The following is a 22252-nucleotide window of genomic DNA, read 5'->3' as shown; positions in this document are numbered from 1 at the left end:
GTGTGTGTGTGTGTGAGAGTGAGAGAGAGAGAGAGGGAGACGAGAGCGCGACGAGACGGGACGGTGAATTCCAGTCGTCGAAAAGCGCTCGCGGTGGTCCGCAGTAGTCCGCCCGTTCCGCTCCGTTCCCCTCACTTATTCCCCCGTCCAGAGCGGAATCACAGCCGATGCGGCACGACGCGACGCGATGAGCGAGGAGCGACGACGATGTCACGGATTATGCGGGACGGTTGTGATGCTGAGTCTCCCTTGGGACTTCCAGGTAAGCGACTCTTGTCGTCCCAGGCGGGTTCGAGTGACAGAAACGTCGTCGTACACGTCGAAGACAGATCATTAGTACGATGCGCCACTCTGGCTCTCCTTACTCCTCGCTTGTTTCTTCAGTCCCGCTTTTGTCGCGCCGCTGCTCTTCGTACTGCTTATCGTGGCCGTCGTGGAGACGCGGTGTGGACGGTTAAAATGCCGCGATCGGCTGTTACGTGCGGCTATAATGCGCCGCTCTTTGTAAATAATCACTGCACTCGCGCGCGTGTATATCTCGTGCGATCGCACGACGCATGGAAACGGTGATAAGAGGGGGCAAGAGGGAGAGAGACAGTGCGAGCGTCGAGTGTGCGATAGACAGGGGGAGAGAGAGAGAGGGAGAGAGAGAGGGAGAGAGAGAGAGAGAGAGAAAGGGAGAGGCGAGACGGTGCACCGGCTCTAACCACGAGAATACCTCGAATGAGAATACACGTTCCTTTTTCTTGCTCTTCTGGCTCTTCTCCTTCCGCTCCTCCTCCCACTTCTCTTCCTCCACCACCTTTGCTTTCTCGGTCAAGACACCCGCAGAGGAAAGAAAGAAAGGAGAGAGAGAGAGAGAGAGAGAGAGAGAGAGAGAGAGAGAGAGAGAGAGAGAGGGAGAGGAAGAGAGAGAGAGAGAGAGAGAGAGGAAAGAAGAACACTAGCGCGAGGAGACGGATAACAGGAGATAATCAGAAATTATCTGAGGAAAAAGGGAGCAGAGAATGGACAAGGGACGGACAAGAGGAATGGATGAGGGAAGAAACCGGGGAAAAAGCGAAAGAGAGCGAGAAGAGATGAACGCGCGGCGCGTCAGGACATAGCAAAGACGGAGAGACAGACAGTGCGGGCAAGGCAGAAACGTTCAGTGCGTTACTAGCAGCCTCGCGCTGAAGAGCGGCCGCGAGAAGCACCGGTAAAACACGGTTCCCTAACTAACACACACGGAGACAGATCGGGGACTGCTTTGGAGTTTACTATAGGATGGGACGGATGGTGATGGCGGCTACGTAGCCCTAGCAGCCACCGCCCCCATGTTTCTTCTCTCTTTCTCCCGAGCGTGCGCGACGGAGTCCCTCCTGTTTCGCCCTGCCATCGCCTAGCGTGGAGTCAAATCTCCCGCTCCGACTTCGAAATCGCTCTCCCCCGCTGCGCCGGTATCCGACGATGGACACACGCTGGAGCCCCTCCGCCCCCCTCTCCTTGTTCTACCTCCCCACCATCCGCAACTACCGGCCGATGAAACCTCTCCTCTATGTCCTCCTCCGCCGCCACCTCTTCCACCCACGGCGATGCCGCCGCTATTTCTCCCCTCCCCGTTCTCGCATTCTCACCCCCTCGTCTCTCTCTCTCTCTCTCTCTCTCTCTCTCTCTCTCTCTTTCTCTCTCTCTCTACGCGCCCTCGCCCGTCCTGGGGCCGCGAGATGTTATCCTCGAGCGATTCGTGCGTGTGCTATGTATCCGTCTGTCCGTGCCGTGCCGTCGCCATATCCCCTACCTGCGTCGCGCGTCCCGCCGCGTCACGTCGGCGTGTGCGTCGGCCGCAATCAAGATCAGGGCCGTAGCTCTCGTCGGGGCGCGCCCTGCTCCAATTTACACCGGGAGGACGATGCGAGAACGAGTAATTGTACTTTCCTTACCCTCCCGGCCGGCGACGCGGTAGCGATATGTCTGCTCTCGAGAGCAGAGCATCTACGTCTCTCAAGCCAGGAGAACGTGTCTTCTTTTTTCTGTCGGTGTTCAAATGTACGATATAACTTACGTACGATGTAACTTACGCACGATAATCGAGTACTGTTATGCGAATATCTCAGACCGGACCTATTCTTTTCACTTGAAATATATAGATGATGATGCGACGTTAATATTCTTCTTTGTAGTAATGTTGCGTTTCATGCTCCTGATTGTAATCTATCGCTTTTCTGCAATCGTTCTCAAAAGCGTCGTTTCTAATTTCGAAAACAGATAGCTCGCGATGATGGTCGTAGGATCAAAATGACCGGGTCGAAAGAAGAGGGAGCGGATTTATACGTCTCTGTTCACGGATGTATCGACAAAGCGGCTCCTTATCGCAACGCGCTGGTTAACCGGAAACCACGGTATCTTTGGCTCACTGGCACGCGGACGTTGTTGCCTCGTTCTTTATCTGACAAGTGGAAGGATGCGCGCGTAGTATGGAGATGCGTGTGGTACGGTCGTTTCCTTCAAAACGCGATGGCCCTCCGTCTCGAGGGCCGACCCAGCAGGAAGAAAATGGTGTGCCGTATCTCGAAAGGGAGGGAACCTTCAGCTAACCTGCGAGCTATCACGGGAAATGAGAATGGAACAGAAGATGCGTTCTTCGTCATTTGACACGGCGGTTTTTATCACAAACCGTACTTAACGTTCTCGACGTATGTTTTTTAGAGCCAGATTACTGACAACTTTTGACCGCGTCATTCTTTGTCATGGAAAATTATTGACGTGGCTCTATATTTTTTCACAAGTTAAAATTGACAGGAGTAGCTACGAGAACATTAGTCGCTTCGCTTACGCTGGCGCGGCATTTGGTTTAAATTAAATTTAATTATTTTCTCCCTCGGCTCCGCGACGTGTACAGGGTGTACCGAAAATCGTGACAGAATGGAAAAAAATCTTTCAAAAATTTATTGGAAACGCTCCATAAGTTAAACTGTTAGTAAAGTAAATGTCCCAGTAACCAGACGTTTAAGCGTAAGTCGTCACAAAAAATACAATATATAATATTAAGAATAGTTTTGATATAAATATTTGCATTTATTCGAAAACTTAAGATTCCTATAACCTTAAGTAGGGAAAAATGACTTAAACCAATGTATATATCTATTATTAATGAAATATTTATACAAGTAATGAAGTGCATTAATATATCAGTGACCGGACAGTTGAAATAGGTTATGGTCCAATGTTGTCCAATGTTATAATTTATCCCAGTGCCTGACTGCAATTAAAAAATTAGTATGCGCTAATGGGAAATAATATAAATACAGATGCTATCTCTTAATAAATTTATCAACGATTGACCATTATTTTGCCAAACTATAGGTGCATACTTGTTTAATTAGTTTTCATTTTAATACAAAAGTATCAAATTGGGTATATTTTTTTCCAATTAATCGTCAAATATAGGAGTTCTTTTGTACAATAATTATTACTTTTATTCATATTGTTAAAATAAATAGTAAACATTTTTTTCAAAGTGGTCGGATACTGGGATGTGTACGGCCATTGGGACGTTTACCTTACAGTAAGAATCACAAACATACAGAAAGAGCGGTGCAACGTTCAACCGAGTGATTAGTGTTAGATCTAGTGTAGATGCAACGTTCAACCGAGTGATTAGTGTTAGTTAGATCTAGTGTAGATGCAACGTTCAACCGAGTGATTAGTGTTAGTTAGATCTAGTGTAGATCAACAAATTGTCAAATTCATTTTCCCAAAAATAAGGCCTCTTTTTATACGAATAAAATTTGAATGTACATTTTCGATTTATTTTTGCACGAGAAACCACTTCCGTTCGGATTGTACCGCAATTTTCAGTACACCCTGCATGCGTTACAAAATGCAGAATCGATTTTTCCTAAATGCGTACACAATGCGCATGGCACGTTTAACGAGGTTAAATGCGAAACGCTAATTAAACGCGGTGAGGACGGGGCAACGAGCGCGATAACGTTCGCGCTCGTGGTTATCTGCATTTAATTCCCTTGACTTTTCACCGCTGCGGAGTGCGCGATATGTTCGCGGTACGAGCGGGGTTTTCCTACTCAACGCCGTAACATACAATATGTAGACATATCGGCCTCTCCACAAATATTGCCGCTTCTTGAAATCTTCCGTTTATTTTCTCTTTGAAAACGTAGCTGGAGTTACAAATGTTACCGACGTTCCATTTCTCTGTTTAGATACACCACGTTCGACAAAGTAAAAGCAAGGAACGCGCTTTTGTATCTCAGCGCGGAATATTCAGATTGTGGAAACGCGCTTTTTACCGGTAATTTTTACGCCATTTTGCTCGATCGGATAATTTTTTCTCCTTCTGCTTCATTCCTTTTGTCGTTTCAGGTCTTCGTATTAACGGCTCGACGGGTGTAAGAAACGGAGAGACTCTCCTCGGTATTATACGGCAAGCGCTTCGAGAGATAATTCCCGTACAGCCTTATTTTTATCTCGCGATGTTGAAATATTCTTCTCGATGAAATATTCTCTCAGGTTAAGATGTGTGCGCGCAGTTTTTTGCCCGACGTGTCGAGGCTAGATCGGTATGTGTATCTCGAGCTTTCGTCACACTCACACTACCGCCCTGTATCAGCCGGCCAAGTTGACGCAGTTAATCAATTGGCGGACCGAGCGCTTCTTAGTCACGGGATCTTCCAAATTCAGCGGCCGGAATCAATGTGGCGATACCATTTCCCTCTTGACGCCTCTCTTCTTTCGCGGCTTCCTTTCGCTCTTCTCTCTTTCTCCCGTATTTCCACGAGCACGCCCGCGCTCTCCTCATCGTGTACGCGTCATCACGTTGAAGGCAGAGAGACCGGCGACGTGGTGTAGCAGCACTGTCCGCTACTATTATTAGTGTGCAGCTGCCTGCGAATTACTGAATGAAAACGAAGGACCGCCTCGGAACAATGTCTGAGAGAAAGGAAGAAAGAAAGGAGAGCGAGAGAGAGGTGCCTCTGTGCGGACAAGAGCAAACGGTTAAACAACAGGCGTCGTCGGGCCAATGATCGTAATCGGAGCCGAACCGCTGTCGAGCGCGCAAACATGCGCTACAAATTAATCGGTTAGTTGCACAGCCTAATTCTTTCTCAATAAGTTCTTTCGTGACGTGCTGATTAAAAAAAAAAAGATAACTTTTTGTCATGTGTAAAAGTAAAAATTAATTGTACGCTTGCGGTACCGAGCGATTTGGTTGTTCCCGGACACCTCGGTACTACTTCAGTGTTCACTTTTTCTTCTTCTTCTGACCGAGTCTTTTTGTGCGTTGATACACGCGTAGTCGTTTACAACCGCCTTGTTAATTTTCTGTCTTTTCATTTTCTTTTATTCCTTCGTACGTCATGTTTCACCTCTGGCGTGCGTCGTATTTTATTTTTTAATATTGTATCGCTACGCACGCGTTGTTGCGCGATTGCGCCGCGATCACTCGTGTCTGATTTGTAGTCACGAGGGCATCACTTCGGGGCGAGATGGTCTGCGGAAGATCAACGAAGCGCGTTGCCGCCGTCGTGCCTGTCGTTGCGGCGGCAACGAACGAACGAACGAAAACGTATGACACTTCCTCCCGCGTTATGTTTTTTGTGTCGGTATGTTAAACGAGAGGCGTCGAGAGAGGCAGCGATCGCGCGATACAGCGAACATTAGCGGGAGCCGTGACAAGACGAGAGAGAGAGAGAGAGAGAGAGAGAGAGAGAGAGAGAGAGAGAGAGAGAGAGGAGAGAGAGAGAGGAGAGAGAGAGGGGGAGAGAGAGAGAGAGAGAGAGAGAGAGAGAGAGAGGAGCGGAGCGGAGCGGAGAGTAAACCGCCTTCTATTCGGCTAGTACTGGCAATTAGAGCCAATAGCGCCGTGCCCGCTCTCTCTCCTCTTTCTCTCTTCTTCTCCTCTTCCTCCTTCTCTTCGACTCGTCTCGTCTTTAATCACGCTGCTCTCGAGGTGTTGAATTTCTTGGTACGATGTTAATCTTCCCCTTTCTGTTAACGACGCCCGTCATCGTCGAGGCGTCTTGATGAGTAACGCCGACTGGTCGGCTGGACTTAAACGCGATTTCAGCGCGATGCGATCGATAACGCCGCTAGAGAGAGGTCATCGCGTATAATATAAATTTACCCGCGTGTTGGTGTGTACCAGATGTGACCGTGATAGAGAGAGAGAGAGAGAGAGAGAGAGAGAGAGAGAGAGAGAGAGAGAGAGAGAGAAGAGAGAGAGAGAGAGAGAGAGAGAGGGAGAGAGAGAGAGAGAGAGAGAGAGAGAGAGAGAGAGGAGATCAAGAGAGGGAGGAGAGAGAGAGAGAGAGAGAGAGAGAGAGAGAGAGAGAGAGAGAGAGAGGAGAGAGAGAGAGAGAGAGAGAGAGAGAGAGAGAGAGAGAGAGAGAGAGAGAGAGAGAGAGAGAGAGAGAGAGAGAGAGAGAGAGAGAGAGAGAGAGAGAGAGAGAGAGAGAGAGAGAGAGAGAGAGAGAGAGAGAGAGAGAGAGAGAGAGAGAGAGAGAGAGAGAGAGAGGAGATCAAGAGAGGGAGGAGAAAGCGTAGCGATAGTAAAAACTGTTTCCGAGGTCAAAAGAATTTAGTTTCTCCGTTTTAGCTCGAAACCAGTTTAATAGCTGCGATACGCCGTGCAGTTCGAATATTTCAGACCGCCCGATTATCGGACGGTCATGCTAAATGTTAAACGAAGAGCTAGAAAAATTGCTGATACAAAGGAGGACAAACTCTTAAATATCACTAACATTGATCAACATTTGCATGATAAGGATAAGTTCAAAAAGTAACGGTTAAAGTGAAGTAATCAGTTTATGTACCGATGAGCACTCTGATAATACAGATATTAGTATAGTAGTTGATATCACTATCATTAGTAACTAATATTGGTGCTACCGATAGCACTAATAGTTATCAGCTACCATGGCAGCCTCATGGGCTCGCGTGTGGATGATACGGCACTGTTTTGATCTTCGGCGCGTCGTGGTCCAGACGCGACGCGGAGATCACCGAACACGCTCGAAGCGCACCGAGCTCGGCGGGGAAAAATAGGAGCGGCGCGAAGTGGGAAGGTTATCCCCCCGGTACGGTAGCATTCGGTATCGCACGTGGAGGGGAATTCCCCCTGGTCGGTGCCGTGGTGGCCACTCTGTGTCCCTTTTTGTTGCCGCCCATTAGGCGCCACCGCAGCGTGATTCGCAACTGTGTTTCTTTATCTTCGGCCGTAGCCGAGGCGAGTTCCTGCGTACTTCTTTTCCTCTCTCCATATCGTTGCTCTTCGTCGCTCCTTCGCCTTCATCCACCTCCCCCTCGTATATTGTCCGTCTACCTTCGTCTCCGTCCCGCTGCCCGTCGATTCTGCGGCACCTCTCTTCTCCTTCTCTCCCTCCCCTTTCCGCCTTCGCTCCCTCCTCTCTTGCTCGTTCGCTCTCGCTCTATCTGGCTTTTCTCTGCGAGATGAGACAATGATCGCGTGAATCAGCGTCCATAGGTATGACAACCTCCCCGTGTTTGCACGCAAAGATAAATTGCTCCGCGATGCGCTCCGCTCCGCGGTTTAAAGTCCTTGGAAAATACATTCTACCGCGGATACTTTGTATGGCACGACTGTGCACATAAAGTATCGCACACGCTGTTCCCCTCTGATAACGCGAGCTCCCCTTTGTGTTACCGATCATTCGACTTTGTTCTTCCACCTTGCTCACTATTTCTTCTTTTTTTCAGTCTGGGCGATTGTCTCAGCGGCCAATACTCACCGACAGCGAAGAGAGAAATCAATGATTCATGAGAAAAAATTCGATGCTTCGTGAGATGTCTTTCTCCCGGTCGAATTTCTGTGGAAGAATCCTCGGCCGAAAGTATCCGACTCTGACGTCTCTTAGACGGATGTAGAATAGTCACACATACATACGAGTGGTCATTCACCTCTCTCCCGTCTCATTTGCTTTCCAGCATAGAAAGAAACTAGACACTTTGAGATTATTAAGGTATGAATTTCGAATTGATTTTATTGAATATATCGCTTCTTTCTTTTGTTAGAATCTGCTACTGATTTAGTCTCCAATAGCGGATTGTTGATTCTACTGATGAAGTAGCAGCTGTTTTGCATTTGTTTTGCCTTCTTCCCCAGTTTCGGCTTCTACATCTATTTTCGCATCGGTATACCTGTTAAAAGTATATCGATTACGGGATTACGAGAAAATATCCTTTGACCATCGTTCGATAGACGTAATCTCTCGGAGAGAAGCTTTATCTACTTTGTATTCTTTACGTCTTGAATTTCAGCGTGTCTTATGAGTTTAGCCTTGCTCGTTTCCGGTCACCTAGGCGCGTAAATTTCACATTAAGCTTCGAAGTCTGTTGAGGCAAATGGCCCCTATGAAGTTTGTGTGACCTGGTCGACAGGCAACAGAAAGCTAGCTTCGCTTGAGAGCTAGCTAAAGGTGGACAAAAACTTGACCTCTTAACAACTGCATGCCGCCAACATGTGTGCCGCGTTTCCAACATGTGCTCCCCCCTCTAATTCTCCTTCTCTTCTTCTCTCGTACCATCAGCGTGATATCCTTATTCGTCCTTTGCTGACGTTTTTTTGAACGCTGTACGTTTCTGTATATGACTCTTTTCTCCTTTAAAGTTTTTTAATCTTCTCGAGATAGTGGTTGTTTCAGAATCAGGTGCATCTCGAAATTAAGTTGGAAATATCAAATATTACTTCTTATATGTGCTTGCTGTATCTGAAACACAAGATTCGATGTTGCAAATTTGGGGAACGTCGGAAAAGCCTCTCTTCAATTCTGAAACTTTAGAATGTCGGAACGTGTCAGAGGTTCAGCGCCACTCGGTGAAAATCGAGGCTTCGAAATGATACTTCATCAATAATATGAGTAAGAGACAATCGGGTCTTTCAGCAATCGATGATAAACTGAAGCTGAAGATCGTCGTTAATCACCGCAGCTTTATCATACAAATAACGTGGGACGTGTCAAGGAATACGTAGACCCAGGTCACCCAGGTTTCCTGCGTATTCCTTTATCGGCTAAGGGTTTAGATTACGCGCTACATTACTCATTACGGCGAAGTGTGTGACTATAAAAATAAACGGCAGTCAAAGTCAATATTTCACTTCATGACGACATTCGGAAGGCAAACAGAAATCTGAACTTGCAGACGCGTTTTCTCGATCGTAACAAATATTTGCCGCTTGACCCCGGCAGAACGAGGAAGGAGGGTGAGAGAGTGGAAAGAGAGAGAGAAAGAGATAGAAGTGCATTATATCTAATGGTTAGCCTCGGTCGTGTGTGGGCATAACTGACTGGACTTAGAGAGTTTGATATCTGCTTTCGTGTGATATACCGCACGTGTGATCGTGTGATGTATCGCACAATCTACCATGCAACAAAATTGTCCAAGTTATTATTTTGTTAACACATTGTTAATATATAGGACTAAATATTGGGTAAAAGTTTCGATGAATTTCACGATAGAAATTGGACTAAGTAATTTGATTAAAAACGACTTATTCATTCTACCAAGTAATCACCATTGTTTTCTATCGTCTTTGGTATATTGTATCTACATATTGCAACTACATATTTGTAAGTTCGGTCACAAAACTGGATCAGTTATGACATTTCTGAGAAACCCATCAGAACTTTTGCACTCGTCCAATATAAGGAATCGACTCTTTGAGATGTGCGTTAAAATAATATAGAATTGTGAACATACACAAAAGCTTTATGTTGGACATCAATATTTTATCTTACATTTTATAAGCAATTTGATAGAGATGTTACATCATTATGAATTCCTAAATTTTAACGTAAACATTGTGTTCCCGTTATTCTCATTTGCGCAATCTTCTTTTTTTCCGCCATCCATGCGTGATGACGTTTCTTCCGAAAGAGAGATAAACTCTCGCGATGACGCGAGATATCTCAGTCGCGTGATTTTTTGCTGTCGAAGGTAACGTTGTAACGATTCGGGTATTGCTTCTACGTTTGCTCATTGTACCTCGAAAATTCTGCTTATCGACAAATGTTCGAGTGAAATAAGTATGCGCTGGATTGTGCATGTTGAGGCTACTATCTGATTGTAGCTATATCGAATTCCATTAATACAACTTTTTCTTCTTGCGCTATATATTGCACCAAGTTAGTTCCTTTATTTGTTATCTCATTCGTGTTTAGTAGTGTTTGATAGTATCAGATTTCATACATGGCTCCATTAATATCTTCCACTTGAATTTTGAATAATCCTTTGTATTTGATTTCGACCAATTCAAGTCCCAGTTACTTCTGCTTACAGTTTAATTTTCTATCTTCCTCTAGAGTATACAAACCTGAAGGATATCCCGACTGATTATTCAGATTAAGATTGCGGCGCGTATTTATGACTATAGCATTTTGTGCGAAAAGGCTTTTAAGGAAAGAATTACGGAATGCGGAATAGGCCGTTTTCAAGGATATTTTTATGATTTTTTTTCGTAACGAAACGATAGGATCAATGGACTTGAAATTTTCAGCGTATTACATTAATGTTCAAAGTATAAAATAAATTTGTTATTATTTATATGGAAAGTACACATAAAACTTTAAATGCGTTTATCTGGAAACACCATTTTCTTAAACTGTCGACACGATCACGCAAAAACTACTGAACCGAATAATTTGAAATTTTTACACAATATACAGTAGACATGTAGTTTTCGCTCCTACGTCGAACACAGTTATATTTTATTTTATTCATTTTTTTTAAACATGATTACAAGTTGAAAAAAATTTCATTTTCGATATTTTTTTTGCACATTCATTATTTTTCCGAACTTGGCTTCGCTGCCTTTATTTTGCTACAGGCTATAATGGCAACCGTATATTTGAAAAATCTTTCTCGTTTTTTGGTTTCAGAGTAGAGGCCCGGAATTATATCGGCAGCAAACATAGAGCTCGCAAACGAATGACTGCATTTTTACTTATAATTACAAATTGGATCGGTTCTTGTGATTCAAAAAGATTTATTTTATACTTTGAACATTAATGAATATCCTGTGAAAATTTCAAGTCCATTGATCTTACCGTTGTTAAAAAAGTTCTTGAAAAAATAGTCTTGAAAACAGCCTTCCGTATGCAATTTCATCCTTAATAATAGCCGTGCGCTACCCTCGTCTGTAAGACTGCTTTAAACAATGGCATCTCTGTTAATCGGGATGGAGGCAAAGGTAGACTTATTCGTAAGGAATGACCCCTTGCAAAAAATGTACCTATCGATTTGCATAGAGACCGCTGCGGAACAGCGATATCTGCCATATGGCAACAGCCAGGGGCAGCATGGCCACCGCTCTCCTGATCCCTCCAGCAAGCTTTCGAGAACTTGACGAGGTACGCACGAATCGAAGTACCACGCATCCGTGAAACTCCCCATCTCTCTCCGCCCGCTCGCCCGCCTGCTCTCCCCTAGGAAAACGATTCTGCAAAAACGTGCCGGCACGAGATCGCGCACGTGAGTCATCGATATATCCGCCGAACATTATGCGACCGTCGTTCCCACAACGGTGCTCTCTCTCTTTCTCTTTCTCTCTTTCTCTCTGCGGAAGAAACATTGGTGTCTGGTACCCTTCCCCGCGGAGGACGAAGATTAACTTTGAGTCATTCGAGCGGAAAGGTCTTCATGTTATTCCGCCGGAGTATCACATGTGGCGGTTCGGAGACAGTAGCGGCTATCAGACGATAATAATGGTCTTCGGGAATGTGCGTCATTACTACTAGGTTGAGATAGTTGAGAGTAGTTAGAGTGACTTCTGCTATGCGATCTTGGTCTATTTGATCTTTCGGCAAATGCGGCCTTCGGCTCACGCGCGAACGCCAGCTAACTCCGGACTATTTTTTATTTCGATAATTCTCCCCATTTTCACTTCTTACAATAACTTTCCAGCTCGGTCGAAGAACAGACCCGGTAGAGATGGGGGGAAGGGAGGGGGGAACAGGGTCCCGGGGCGTTTGTCCCGCGAAATTACGGGATTGACGTGTTACCGCGAAATTATGCAACGCCGCGCCGGCGCGGGACGTAATCCAGTTTGAATTAATTGAAAAGAGCCGCACGTGTACGCGAGCCGATAGCCATAAATCTGTCGTTCGGCGCGTCGTACGAATCGTGGACGTAGGGCGTGTTTTATCGCGGGCGACAGGCATCGCGGGATAGGTCCTCCGTTAATACGTGACGAATCGTGGGCGCGCGTGTCGCGATAAATTTCGATTCCGCCGGCGCGACGCTCGCGCGATGATTGTACTCACGCGCGTTGTTTGCGGAATGATCGCGATGAGTTTGCCATAATAACAAGTGCGTCATTGTGGAGAGCGGTTGTATAAACTCTCTCCGGGATTGAACCGAATGATTCAAGAGAAAGATTCTACACACGCAAGAGCACGCGCGCACACACACACACACATATACTGTCTGCTGAGACTTTCGTTTTTTCATTCACAAACGACCGCGCGAAAGCGCGCAAATAGGCGATAAATTCTTATTTCTTTATCTAACTTGGAGAGCGGGCTATATTTAAACGGAATGCAGGATAATATTAATAGCTTCGTTGATACGTATGGCTAAATCGACGTACCGTTCTAAGCGTATCAACCGCGACGCTGCGTCACCGTCGTTAATTACGCACTATTGGCGGATTTTCGTCCGCCATATTAACGAGATCGGTGTAATTACGTGGATTTGACGGTGCCGGCGGACGCACCGCAATTTCTGCGATGCGCGCCAGTGTCCTTTCTTCTGGTTTCAATCAACACCGAGGATTTATCGTGGCGCGAGGGTACGGCTCTCGCGCTGCGCAACTCATCTGACATGTTCCAGATAACGAGACGCGAACACGCGCGCGTATTATAGCGCGAACGTCGCGACGTGTCGTCGAGAGAGAGAGAGAGAGAGAGAGAGAGAGAGAGAGAGAGAGATTTTTTTAAGCGCGAGTGTGAATTAAGCCCGCGATTTTTCAAGGTTCGATCGAAATCAGCAGCGTTGAAGGAGGTGAAGAATCGATCGTCCTTCCGGCGATCAGTCCTTCCGGCGATCAGTCCTTCGGGCGATCAGTCGCCATCTCGGTGAAGAGGCGCCGCGGAGTCCGTAAACATTGTAAACTCGAAAAATTCCTCGTGCTCGACGACTCGTTTATCGCTCTTAGCGGCACGCTATCCCCGCGAATTTAATATCGCGAGTAACCGCCTGCTCGTTCGCAGTGAACGTCGGCCTTTGACCCGTGAAAGTCCATACACAGGTATACGCCGGCGTTGTAAGAGGTGGAATTTAAAGGGATTCAGCGGTTATGCATTCTGGGAAGGTGTGCACTGCGAAATGCAGCCACGGTACCGATGGATATTGGATGTGGATGATGGGGTGGCCGTGTCGGGCCGAGGTACGCGCGCACGGAGCGGCTGTGGGGTAGCAAAGCTAAGCCAGTAATGCAATAACTTGAATAGAGGGGCACGCAGGCGGAAAGAACATAACCTACCCCTCCGAGCCTCTCTTTCGTCGTTCCTCTTCGCCGCCTCTCTCTTTCTCTTTCTCTCCCATCGTCATTTTCTTTCTCTTTCTCCCCCTCCCCCCTCTCTCTATCTCTCGTTCTTTTCGGAGCACATGAGTACATACGAATCTGCGCACGTATAACTACTGGCACGGTGCACGAAACGTGGCTCGAGGGTGGCTGCGGGGGTCTTCACCCTGACTGAGAAGGTACCCCACGTACAGTCGGTCACGTTAAAAGGCTTTTAGTACTCACACGTTCGCCGTTATTGAATCCCGAGTCGCGGAATGGCGAGGGCTGAGTAGTAACTGAGGAATCGCGTCGATGCGCCGGCTAGGTGCATCCCCGGCTAGGTATTATCACCTCAACTTGCGAAGAGACGGCGGTCGAGGATCTCTCTCGCAGACTCTTGCTGAAAAGAAGATGCAAATACGAATCGTCATGCTCAACATCGTGCAACGTTATTGTCAGTTAATCACTGAAATCATAATGACGTGATAGCTTCTTTTCTGGAAAACACCGCGATAGGGTTGAAACTCCACGGGTGCTCGCACCCAACCGTGAGACACTTTATCGCTCGCTGCATTCGACGTGCGTTACGTCGCCGTGGCACAAAGACTCCCTAATGAAACTTCGAATTAGTGACGCGATTGACTGTACCTGTACCGCAGGAGGGTGATCCTGAGTTAAACTCGGCGACTTGGTCGCTCGCTCGCTCGCTCGCTCGCTCGCTCGCACGCGCGCGTGCGTTCGCTCGCGCGGGAGGGGTGGAGTGAGAGCGGAGGATGGTCGATGCTCTCCCGGTCAAATACAGGGGAAAAAGACAGGGCGAGCGAGTGAATGAATGGCTTCCAATCTGTTCCATCCCTTTGTTGGAGCGGCTCGTGCCGCGTGTGCAAATCTACCCCCATCTTACCGCGCTCTGCCTACCTCCCCTTTCTGATCCCCCTGGTCACCCCTAGGTGAATCCTACCCCTGCGCACACGCCTCACACCTGAGCACAATGGGCGGCCGATTTCGCTCTTTCTCTCTCCCTTTGCTTCTCTCCCCCTTGCAGCCTTCCACTTTCTCGCATTTAAACACCGACGTGCCGAGTTCTGTACATGTCCGCATGTATTTCGTCTTCGTTCCTCCCCGATTTTCCCTCCGTTCCCTCCTCCGCTTTCCGCGTTCTTCCACTCGCGCGTACGTCGTGCGCGTACGTCTCGTTACACGACTATCGGCACGCCGGAACCATGAAGCGGATGTGGAAGGTACATTCCTCGGTGGTGTGTAGATGCTGCAGCGATAGAATCGTCGACAGATGATGCGGGCGTTATCGGTGATTTCCAGCTCTCTTCGTAGGCTCCGGAAACTGTTCTGGAAAAAAAAGGAGGTGATGACACGATCGGTGACTAAGCATTCATTGATACGTCCATTGCTCAGATTTAATCACCCCAAAAAAAGTGTTCTATCTTGTAAAGTGATTTTTCCCATAGTCTCATATTCTAAGCGAAGCCTTTTACAGAAAGAGGATTCCTCTTTCGATAAAGTGATTTAACCCGTAACTGCTGTTCCCCGGTCAATTTGACCATTGCACTATTTGAAATTTAAATAACGCGGTTAATTTTCTAGTTGCGTATTCATCCGTCAGTGTATTTTCTTACATTCTGAATGTCAGTCGACTGATATACGCGCAGTTGTATGGTCGTGTTATTTGTCAAGATATTCATCAATTCCGTTTCCTACCGGTCAATTTGACCGGTGAACAGTGTGCGCGTTAACTTAAAATGGCTTCACAGCAGTTACGGGTTAAGTGAATTATTCATCGTAAAGTTTATTAGATATTATTCTGACTGTTTTCCTCTTATATCGATTAATTTTCCTCTTGTATGAAGAGGAATATATTGATTTGAATGTCGGCTTCTTTTGTTCAGTCATGCTCTACCTTCATAAATAAAAAAATAACCATATGCTCATGGGTCAGAATATTTAGAACGCTTTTTAAAAACGGTATGCGTGTTGCTGTAGCATATAACAAAAATAATTTACCCGTATTTGGTCAAATATAGTTTATAATCTATTGCAAGAAGCTGAATAATACATTCTTTCTTTTAACTATGTTTCATACAATTGATTATGATGAACATCTTTGTAGCTATGAAGTCCATAACAGAACTGACTGAAAATTTACTTGTTATGATGATCTTATCTCATTCGTGTCTACTTATTGTAGAACTACCTAGCCAGAAGTAGCCAGAAATACATATATATATATATATATATATATATATATATATATATATATTATTCTTCGCTATATATTATAATTTTTTTAAATTAACTAGTACAACCAATAAGAATAAAGTACAGTAAGAATAAATAATAATCCTCTTGAGAAAAGATTAAGTAATCTGTGTATAAGGAAAAATTTATATTAAAATCGATAAGATTTGCATTATACATATAACATATAATCCCTCTAACTTTAAGAATAATGTATTTATAATATTTTCCTCTTAATCTTAGAGGCCATATATAAGAATAAAATCTTCTAAAATTTAAATGATTCCGCTTGTTTTGAAATTACTTTTATTTTTGGGTGAATTAGATTGAAATATGTGTATGGTTACAAGAGGTGTGTATTCTTATTTCTCGATCTTCCGCATTATTTCGCCGCCGCGGTATCGTATCGCGAACGGAAAGAGAAATTTAGACACGCTTCCACGAAAGTAAACGCTTATCTCAACCGTGCTTCGCATGGTCGTACATTCCCGCAGGAATTGCCGCGGCTGGGAGCGGCTTTTCGTTCGTACAAACGCAGCCACCATAATCGTGAATTTATCGTCGATCTCAATTTCGGCAGATCGCTCATCTCATGATTCATAAATTTCGTCGCATGTGGGTCCACGTGTACCTGATCAAAGGTTATTTAGCTCCCTGCGCCTGTGTATTATTACCTTAACAGCTCGTAGGTGCGCACGAATGATCGTTAACGAACATGCGGGCACCGCGGTGGGAATTCCACTCAATTTAAGTGTAATTGTTTAATTGAGGATCCTCGCCGAGGCGCTCGCCGTATAAATTGGTCGTTTACGATTCTGTTCTCCCGTCGCACGTTTCCCAAAGTCTCGCCGCAGCAGCAGCAGCAGCGCAGAAACGACGATCTCGCCTTATTTATCCCATGCAATTCATTTCTTCTCTATCGTAAAAAATAAACGTGCATTCTTATCGTTTGTAAAATAAACAAGTCGCACGCTAAATTAAGATATACAAATATACTTGACTGGTCGGGCAACACTTCTAGCAACAAAAAGAATACGAGACTTTCGCTTTACAGTTCTTTACAGATTAATTGATACCTCAGTAATCGATGAGCGAAATTTACGATTGAGGAAATGTTCCGACTTTGAAGGCGATTTACGTGTTTTGAGATTTCTACAACCGAGGGCCGAAGAAATAAATTGGTTATCGCTTTTTTGTCTCTTTCGAGATACAAATATGGTATCGTAAATTTATTCCTAACGATCTCTTGTAAGAAGTAGACGGCCACAGCGCCGCTAACGCATACGCCCGAGTCACCCTCCGATATTACAACTGCTGTAGTTTTGTAAAACGGCTTTCAGATAGGATCTGTGTCTGGATACGAGTGTCCCTGGAAGAGAAATCGCGATAAGAGACGGAAACGCCACAACGAAGCGGTCGAGTCTACGTGCAAAGTCCGATCGCGGGGAGAAAGAGAGAAACGACGTAATATATATTTCACGACGACGAGATCGTTTCCACGATCGCTACTGCAAGGATACAGCTCGACGGCGGGGTGAAAATCGTGCCACGTGGCCCGCGGGTACTTCAGAAACAGGAGGGAAACTCGGACCGTATTACTCTGGCCCCGGCCCTGGCGAACGTGAGTTACCTTTACTGCGTTTGCTATTCTCCATTGTGCATGACTACGATACGGGACCGTGCAGGGGAGGCTGCGAGAGAGATCGCGTGAGTCATACCGAGCCGAGCTTCGGGCGCATTGGCGTAGAATGTCTTCTCGATGGGCGTGCGCGCTCCCAGAAACCTTCATCCTTTCTTCTGCAGGAAATTCGCTCTAGTCGAGAAACAACATTCGCGTTAAAATACCACAAGAGAGTCGTTGAGCATTGTCAAATGTTCTTTAACGACGTTGAAGAACAATTGTATCTTCGGGTATCTTCGGGTGAAACATTTTACAATTTATCGAATGTGTGAAGAAATTTTTATATATGATAGAAGAAATAATATACTATAATTATATCAATTGATTAATATATCTGACTCTTTTTTGTTTTCAAGCTGTGACGCAGTAAATATATTTATCCTGGCCAGAGAAACGCATCCCGAATATACTCAGGTACACGAGGGAACCGTTTTAAGTGGCTGAATGATAACGTCGGAGAAAATCGCTCGAATCATCGGTGTGTGAACAGACGCGCGCAGAAGGAAAGTCCATCGCGTCATGTCGCGTACCTACGTCATTGCGTTCGGTCAATGCATCAATCCGGCCTGCATCTGTATGTATTTACGCTAGACTGGCGGTGGGGAGGAGGTGGAAGAGAAGGTGGAGAAGCAGAGCAGCAAGGGGGAAACCCCTATGTGACATCATCCCCCACGCGCACTCGCCTGGCCGCTTCGTCTCGCTGGCTGACTTCTGTCGCCTAACTCCAAAACACCCCTGGACCCTGCCACCTCCCTTTACCTTTAATCTTTATCAATCCATCCAGCCGAGGCCGAATCGAACGCACGAGCATGCACGCACGAGAGACGCAACGATGTGCGGACGCCACCGCGCATTATTCACGGCCGATAGCGCTTTCACCCTCGCCACGTTCGTCCGTCCACTACTTTCACCGAGTTTCACCCTCTCCGCCCCGTCCTCGCGTTCCGCCTATGACCCCTTCGTGTATTCTTAAACTTCGTACCCTAAACATCTCTTCTTCGACTCTCTTCTTTCTCACACGAGCAGGTCGAGTCGCTAATTATGTCGACAATTTTTGACATCCTCTTCTTATCCCTCGATTTTTGCTGTCAACATTTAGAGCCCTTTGAACTAACAATTACCAATTGATATTATTATGCGATATGCAAACAATTTGTCGATAATATTGATATTAAAGTCAACGATGCTAATAGAAATAACATTCGACAATGTAACTATTATATATATATATATATATGTATATATATATAACATTTACTATACTTACATTTTGGAGATTATGGGCCAGAGCACAGACTTCTGCATAACGCATAATACACAACGCATAAGAGAATCAACCAATCAGAGTTCTTCATTTCTGTCCTGAGGAAGGAAATGAAGAAATCTAATTGGTTTATTCTCTTATGCGTTATGTATTACGTGTATGCAAAAGCCTGTGCTCTTTTCCTATACATTGACTGCGTTCAGTAGAACAAAGTGATCAGTGAGCGCTTAGTGATTCTCGCTCTTGATTGGTAAATACTTCTGGATCTATGAAGAATCTAAAAGAATGCTCCAATCACAGACAATAATCACTAAGCGCTCACTGATCATTTGGTTCTACTGAACGCAGCCATTGGTTAGTGTTTACTGAGGAAAGTCTTTGTCCTTTCTAGGATATTTCGTATGCATGTGTTAGGTTATGGGCAAGAGCACAGGTTTTTGCATAACACAATATATAACACATAAGAGAATAAACCAATTAGTTTCCTTCATTTCCCTCCTCAGGACAGAAATGAAGAACTCTGATTGGTTGATTCTCTTATGCGTTGTGTATTATGCGTTATGCAAAAGTCTGTGCTCTGGCTCTATTTCTGTGTTAAAAACTACTCGCAGTACTGATTACAAATGTGCGTTTCCGATTGTTATATATATGTAACATAATATTCTTCGCATTTGCTCTTTGTATATAATCATACGTACTTAATTAAAGTCGAGTTTGACAAAGATTGGTCTCAACCGATTTCCGATCAGGATCGTAACGGTAACGGTGAATCGGTGACGTTAAATGAAATAAATATCTATGTAATTCAATTTTCACAATAAAACTATACATTTGATAAATCTCTTTTCTTCAACATACATTTGATCGATGCAAAAAGTTATGTTTTGTGTATGTGTGTGTGTATGTATGTATATGTGCAGAGGAAACTTGAGAGCAGCCACCGGGTCGGTTACGCCGGGACGCTTTTTCCGACGCGCCCCCTGAGAAAATGTGTGCACACTATGCCCGTCCTGACGATAACGGCAAAGCGTGCACGGTTCTTGTTCATTCTATTTCTTTTAAACTGTTCATTTTTCTCCTGCAAACACTTAACAATTCATTACAAGCAATTCATAAATTTACACGCTGACTCGTAAAACTCTCAAACAAAGAAATCTTTTCGAAATCAGATGGATATGTCAATTCCCTTGCGAGAAGATGAGTATCTCAAATTATTGACATTATTTAAATTATAAGCGTTAATCAAATTATTTAATATTAATAATAATTAAAATATAATAATTATTGCATATTAACATTTACAACATATGTGCATGTGCATGTTCATAATTGAATATGAAAATTATAAAATTGAATATAAAAATTATAAAAATGGCCACCCCCATTAACGTCATTTTGTATCATTGTTAGAAGTTGCGCGGTCTCAAATATTTCTTCCTGAATTGTGGGTAGTGCGTTACGTGAAAGATTGAAAGGTGAAGGGGCCAGACGGGAGAAATTCTAGCTTAGCGATAAAATTTGCCGCTGACTCGCTTCGTGCCCCCTCCTGCCGCGCGCTCGCTCATCGGTGGTGAGACAAAGACGAGAGCGATTGGTTGCGTTCAACAGACCAAAGTGATCAGTGAGCGCTTAGTGATTCTCGCTCTTGATTGGTAAATACTTCTGGGTCTATGAAGAATCTAAAAGAATGCTCCAATCACAGACAATAATCACTAAGCGCTCACTGATCATTTTGTTCTACTGAACGCAGCCATTGATCGTCTGTACTTTTCTAACTTACTATTTTCCTTAAGGAAGTAGAGTGAACAAGAACCGTGCACGCTTTGCTGTTACCGTCAGGACGGATGTAGTGTGCACACATTTTCTCAGGGGGCGCAACAGAATTCGGCGGAAAAAGCGTCCCAGCGTAATCGGCCCGGTAGCCGCTCTCAGATTTCTCTCTGGCGGTACCTTGCGCGAGATATAGCGGGCCCGAGTGAGAAGGCACGAGGCAGGGCAGAAAGAGACGCCGTGGAACGGTGTTGTGCCGTTTCACATGTCTCAACAGTAAATTGGAATGTCGGTTTGGTGCTTGCACAATTCCGAACAATGGCTGATGAAGATTTTGACGGAGATGAGTAAGTAATATAGTTCGCTATTCCAATAACTGCTGCTATATTTCTTTAAATTTCTATCCTTTTTCTTTTTCATTAACCTTTTTCGGATGCATCTTTGCGGACAGCAACCCAAATATAACAAAATTATAAACAGAAACAGTAATATCAATAATAATAATATAATAATAAAGTCAACTTTTACACAAGTTTTAATAGTTTTGTTGTTATAATTATTGTTTCTTTTAATTTACAGTTAAAATATTTGAGTGCTGTCCACAAACACGCGTTCGTAAAAGATTAAAAGCAATAGAAAATATTAAATATCTAAAGAATGCAAAAATTAATATGATCTCATGCAATTCATGGTCTTTTGTAGCGTCGCGGATGACTTCGATGATGTAGATGACGAAGATAACATTGAGTTGGAACCTCAGGAAGATGAAGGTGAGAATATCGAATTATTGAATCCTACTGAAGCTACTGGTGGTGTGGAAAGATCAACCAGAATAACTACAAGATATATGACAAAGTATATATACATAACTTCTATATAATATGAAAGTACAAAAGAATATTAGATACAATAAAAGATTTTTATTACAGATATGAAAGGGCTAGAGTTTTAGGAACAAGAGCACTACAGATAGCCATGTGTGCTCCTGTAATGGTAGAACTGGAAGGAGAAACAGATCCATTACAAATTGCCATGAAAGAATTGAAGCAAAGGAAAATTCCCATAGTTATACGCCGTTACCTGCCTGACAACAGCTATGAAGATTGGGGCATTGATGAATTAATCATAATAGATCATTGATCTTAGTGTGTACTTTATAATTTAATATATATTTTGAATAAAGTTCCTTTATGTTATCTTTTATATATATATATATATATATATACATATATATATATATGAAAATATATCATTCCATATATTTGGTAAGTTAAATGAAGTAAAACTATGGTAATTATTTAGAAGTCTGACAACACCTTGGATTTTGCTTAAACTCACCTATTTTGTATATTTTGACGCGTAGAAACTGAATATAAACATATGAACATAGACATGCATATGCATTGTAAATGTTAATATGCAATAATTATTATATTTTAATTATTAATATTAAATAATTTTATTAACGCTAATAATTTTAATGATGTCAGTAATTTGAGATACTCATCATTTCGCAAGGGAATTGACGCAAGGGATATCCATCTGATTTCGAAAAGATTTCTTTGTTTGAGGTTTTTACGAGTTAGCATACAAACTATACAACGGATTGTTGAGTGTTTGCAGGAGAAAAGTGAACAGTTTAAGGCCCAGTTCCACAACTTGCTTTAAACTCCGTTTAAAGCAAATTGTGGAACTGGGCCTAATACCGGAGAGAAACCTGAGAGCGGCCAACACATTTTCTGCGATACCGACTTTCCGC

At 44.2% G+C, this 22252-nt stretch overlaps 1 protein-coding gene and 1 long non-coding RNA gene across 2 annotated transcripts; both read left to right on the top strand.

The window, feature by feature from the left end:
- Positions 1-79: 79 nt before the first annotated feature.
- LOC112589771 (uncharacterized) lies at positions 80-18780 on the top strand. The gene is made up of 4 exons (XR_003113772.1): positions 80-262; positions 7720-7982; positions 17119-17399; positions 17816-18780. It is a non-coding gene; the product is annotated as an uncharacterized LOC112589771 (long non-coding RNA).
- Positions 18781-20670: 1890 nt separating this feature from the next.
- Positions 20671-21648, top strand: LOC105185973 (DNA-directed RNA polymerases I, II, and III subunit RPABC2). Its single transcript, XM_011145869.3, has 3 exons — positions 20671-20840; positions 21196-21348; positions 21423-21648. The coding sequence occupies exons 1-3, from the start codon at positions 20812-20814 to the stop codon at positions 21631-21633; spliced, it is 393 nt and encodes a 130-aa protein (XP_011144171.2). The 5' UTR covers positions 20671-20811; the 3' UTR covers positions 21634-21648.
- The last annotated feature ends 604 nt before the right edge of the window (positions 21649-22252 follow it).

The sequence above is a fragment of the Harpegnathos saltator genome, unplaced genomic scaffold (assembly GCF_003227715.2).
Source record: "Harpegnathos saltator strain DR-91 unplaced genomic scaffold, Hsal_v8.6 scaffold6, whole genome shotgun sequence".
Taxonomy (NCBI): Eukaryota; Metazoa; Arthropoda; class Insecta; order Hymenoptera; family Formicidae; genus Harpegnathos; species Harpegnathos saltator.
This window is presented reverse-complemented; position numbering and strand designations above follow the sequence as displayed.